The sequence below is a fragment of the Nematolebias whitei genome, chromosome 16 (genome assembly GCF_014905685.2).
Source record: "Nematolebias whitei isolate Nwh7 chromosome 16, NemWhi1, whole genome shotgun sequence".
Lineage (NCBI taxonomy): Eukaryota > Metazoa > Chordata > Actinopteri > Cyprinodontiformes > Rivulidae > Nematolebias > Nematolebias whitei.
Window position 1 is genome coordinate 41091802 of NC_056513.1, and position 3038 is coordinate 41094839.

At 50.5% G+C, this 3038-nt stretch overlaps 2 protein-coding genes across 2 annotated transcripts in view; both read right to left on the minus strand.

Annotated features, from left to right (window-relative positions):
* akt3b (v-akt murine thymoma viral oncogene homolog 3b) overlaps positions 1–3038 on the minus strand; it is a 97522-nt gene that overhangs the window by 16554 nt on the left and 77930 nt on the right. The gene's annotated exons all lie outside the window — the stretch shown is intronic.
* The window catches only part of cct4 (chaperonin containing TCP1, subunit 4 (delta)), a 5622-nt gene continuing 3110 nt past the window's right edge, over positions 527–3038 (minus strand). Inside the window, exons 7-13 of the mRNA XM_037689998.1 lie at positions 2818–2957; positions 2644–2740; positions 1729–1839; positions 1518–1648; positions 1006–1240; positions 763–876; positions 527–650 (exon numbers count right to left, since the gene is read on the minus strand). Of these exons, the coding sequence (XP_037545926.1) occupies positions 636–650; positions 763–876; positions 1006–1240; positions 1518–1648; positions 1729–1839; positions 2644–2740; positions 2818–2957 (843 nt within the window). The 3' untranslated portion in view covers positions 527–635. The remainder of the gene's footprint in view (positions 651–762; positions 877–1005; positions 1241–1517; positions 1649–1728; positions 1840–2643; positions 2741–2817; positions 2958–3038) is intronic.

Consider the following 3038-nt stretch of genomic DNA (forward strand, 5'->3'; position numbering starts at 1 on the left):
TCCTGCCTCATCACACCTGTCCTGCCTCATCACACCTGTCCTGCCTCGTCGCACCTGTGCACCTGGAGCACATGACTCCCCCTAGTGTTCACAAATAAAACAACACAAACATCATAAAATGGCTCTAACACAATTTACTGCACGTTTACAATCTCAAAGTGGTACAATATAAAACATCTAGAAAATAATACACAAACTAAGTCCTTAAGTTATTTTGCACACAATGGAATTTGTATAGAACAATAATAACAATAATAATGATAATTATTATTGTTATTATTGTTAGAAGGGCTCCAGATGGAGCTCGCCCTGAGCTGCCATCAGACGACCTGCAGCTCAGTGAACCGTTGGCCACGAGCGCACGTCGCCTGCACACGGTGCACAGCAGTACACTGTACATTCAGTCTACTCACCGTTCAGCGAGTTACTTCATGTAAAACGTTGAAGTCAGCGTTTGGCATGAAGAGCTCCACTGAGCTCTCCAGAACCTTCTGCCAAGAAGAAAACAAAGACGACAGAAAACGTGCAGCGTCAACAAAAACAAGCCGTTTTATTAGTTTAGGAGTAACAAGTGGAGTGGACATGTGAGCAGAGCGATGACGACACGCTCCTGCCACGCCTCGCAGAACCACAGGTTACCGAGTGTTCACCTGCAACGAGAAGGAACACGGAGAACGTTTGAGCCCACGTGCTGAATGTTTCACAGCACAACAGTGAAAGGACAGAAAGTGAGAGTTGATCCGCAGCAGAGTCTCTTCTCACCACGTCGTCGATCTTCAGGATGCTGCGCACGGTTTCTGTAGCCAGGGTCAGCGCGCTGATGGAGACCAGGAGAGGCTGCACCACCAGCTCCTCCAGGATGTTGGAGATTCCTCCCTGTCACGCACACGTGCAACGGGTCACGTAAAGCAGGTCATACCACCACACGCCCTCCATCATACGTGCGCCGCGTGTTCACGTGCGGAGCAGAAGACCAGAAGGTCAGCAAAAGGAAAACGAGCAAACCTTGCGAACGTTGATGCCGGCCATCTTGTCGCCGTGCGCATGTCTGTTGCGGAGCTCCGTCACAGTGGAGATCGGGTTCAGACCTGCATTCTCAGCAAGTGTGGAGGGGATCACCTCCAGGGCGTCGGCGTACGCCCGCACACAGTACGCCTCCATGCCCCCCAGGGCCTGCGAGTACTCCGACAGCCGCACGGCCAGCTCGATCTCTGGAGCTCCACCTCCAGCTATCAGAGCCCTGAGGGACAGAGGAGCACGACACCTGCACATCAGTTCTCTCCTTGACCGGTTTCAAACAGCAAACCTGCGGGCTCCTGCTGGGCACTGACTGAACATGTCAGAACGCTCCCCAGCCACGCTGCTGCAGCAAGCAGCACAGCACGACGGAGCCGTCTACAGTGCTGTTCCTCTGGTTGTTACGCTGCTGCAGGAAGAAGCCAGGCAGCAGCGCCTTTGTCAGAGGGCGGGTCAGCGTGCACGCAGGGGCACCGACACCACACGCACAGTGCACTGACCTCTTCTTGACCAGGCAGCGGATGACGCACAGCGCATCATGGATGGAGCGCTCCGCCTCCTCGATCACGAGCTTGTTGGAGCCCCTGACCACGATGCTCACGGTTCTTCCAGGGCTGCTGCAGCCGGTGACCTGCCACAAACAACAAGTTGTTCCAGCTCGTTCTCAGCGCGGAGCGACACGAGCACCTGGACGAGACAACACTTCTGTACCTTCACCAGTTTGCCTGAGCCGTCCAGGCTCACCTCCTCAGCCATCTCCGCCGTGCCGAGCATTTCAGCTGTGAAGTGGTCGATGTGGGCGATGGGTTTGGTGCCGATCGTCTAAAACGGAACAACGGTTTTACTTTAAAACACATTTGACAACGACTCTGCTGATTAAAAACCACCAAGAGGAACTGAAAACTCCCACACCAGCAAATTAGTTTTAGCTACTACTACACTGAAACTTAGACGAGCATCTGTAAAACTGTGATTAAGGTCAGCTTGCTGTGGCAGCCATCTTGGATTGGGTTGGAAAAGTTAATCAGTTGTAGACACATTAGAATAATTACGTATAATTCATGAGGTATTTTGCTAACAGATTAAGAAACAAACAGCTTCTCAGATCAGCTGCTTTTAACGATCCAAAAACGTGATTTGTATCGTTACAATGGATTTTAAAGAGACAGGGAGGGGTCAGTGAAGAACACCGGAGACCAGCCTCGTCTCATCCAGAGTCTTCACTAGAAAGAGACACGAAGAAACAACGAATGAAAACCAGCTCAATAATTTTCATTTATCATGCGATTAATTGATTTATTGATCGCTGTGACAGGCCTGACAACAAGCTGACATGATGAGGTCATCATGATGAGCTCAACACGATGACCTCACCATGAGGTCATCATGTTGAGGATGAGGTCATCATGATGACCTCATCATGTTGAGCTCATCATGATGACCTCAACATGAGGTCATCATGTTGACCTCATGATGATGACCTCATTATGTTGAGGTCATCATGAGGTAAACATGATGACCTCAACACGATGACCTCATCATGTTGAGGTCAGGTCAGAACAATGACGAGCGTTTTCATTCACATGAATCCAGCTGGACCAGCGGCAGCATTCATCAAACACTCACCTTACAGATGAACTCAATGTCCTCCCTCTCAATGTCCTTCACCACCATGATCTTCATTTTGTTCAGGAAGTGCAGAGCGAGGTCGCTCAGCGCATCTCTGCCACAGGAACGAACACGTTAGTGACACGTCGCCACTGTTCCATTAAAACCATGAGAGCACGAGCTTGGTTCTACCTAAGGATGGACTTCTGGACGAGCAGCACGTTGCAGCCCGCTTTCTTGATCTGTTTCACCAAGTTCAGGATGTAGGTGCGCTCCTCCCGCAGCACCCGGTCCATCTGGGCGTAATCCGACACCACAATTTGGTTGTCCATCTGTTGGGGGGGGGGGGGGGGGGGGGAGAATACAGTACGAAAAAAACGTGATGCGTGGTCGTATTTTTTTATTTTTTTTTT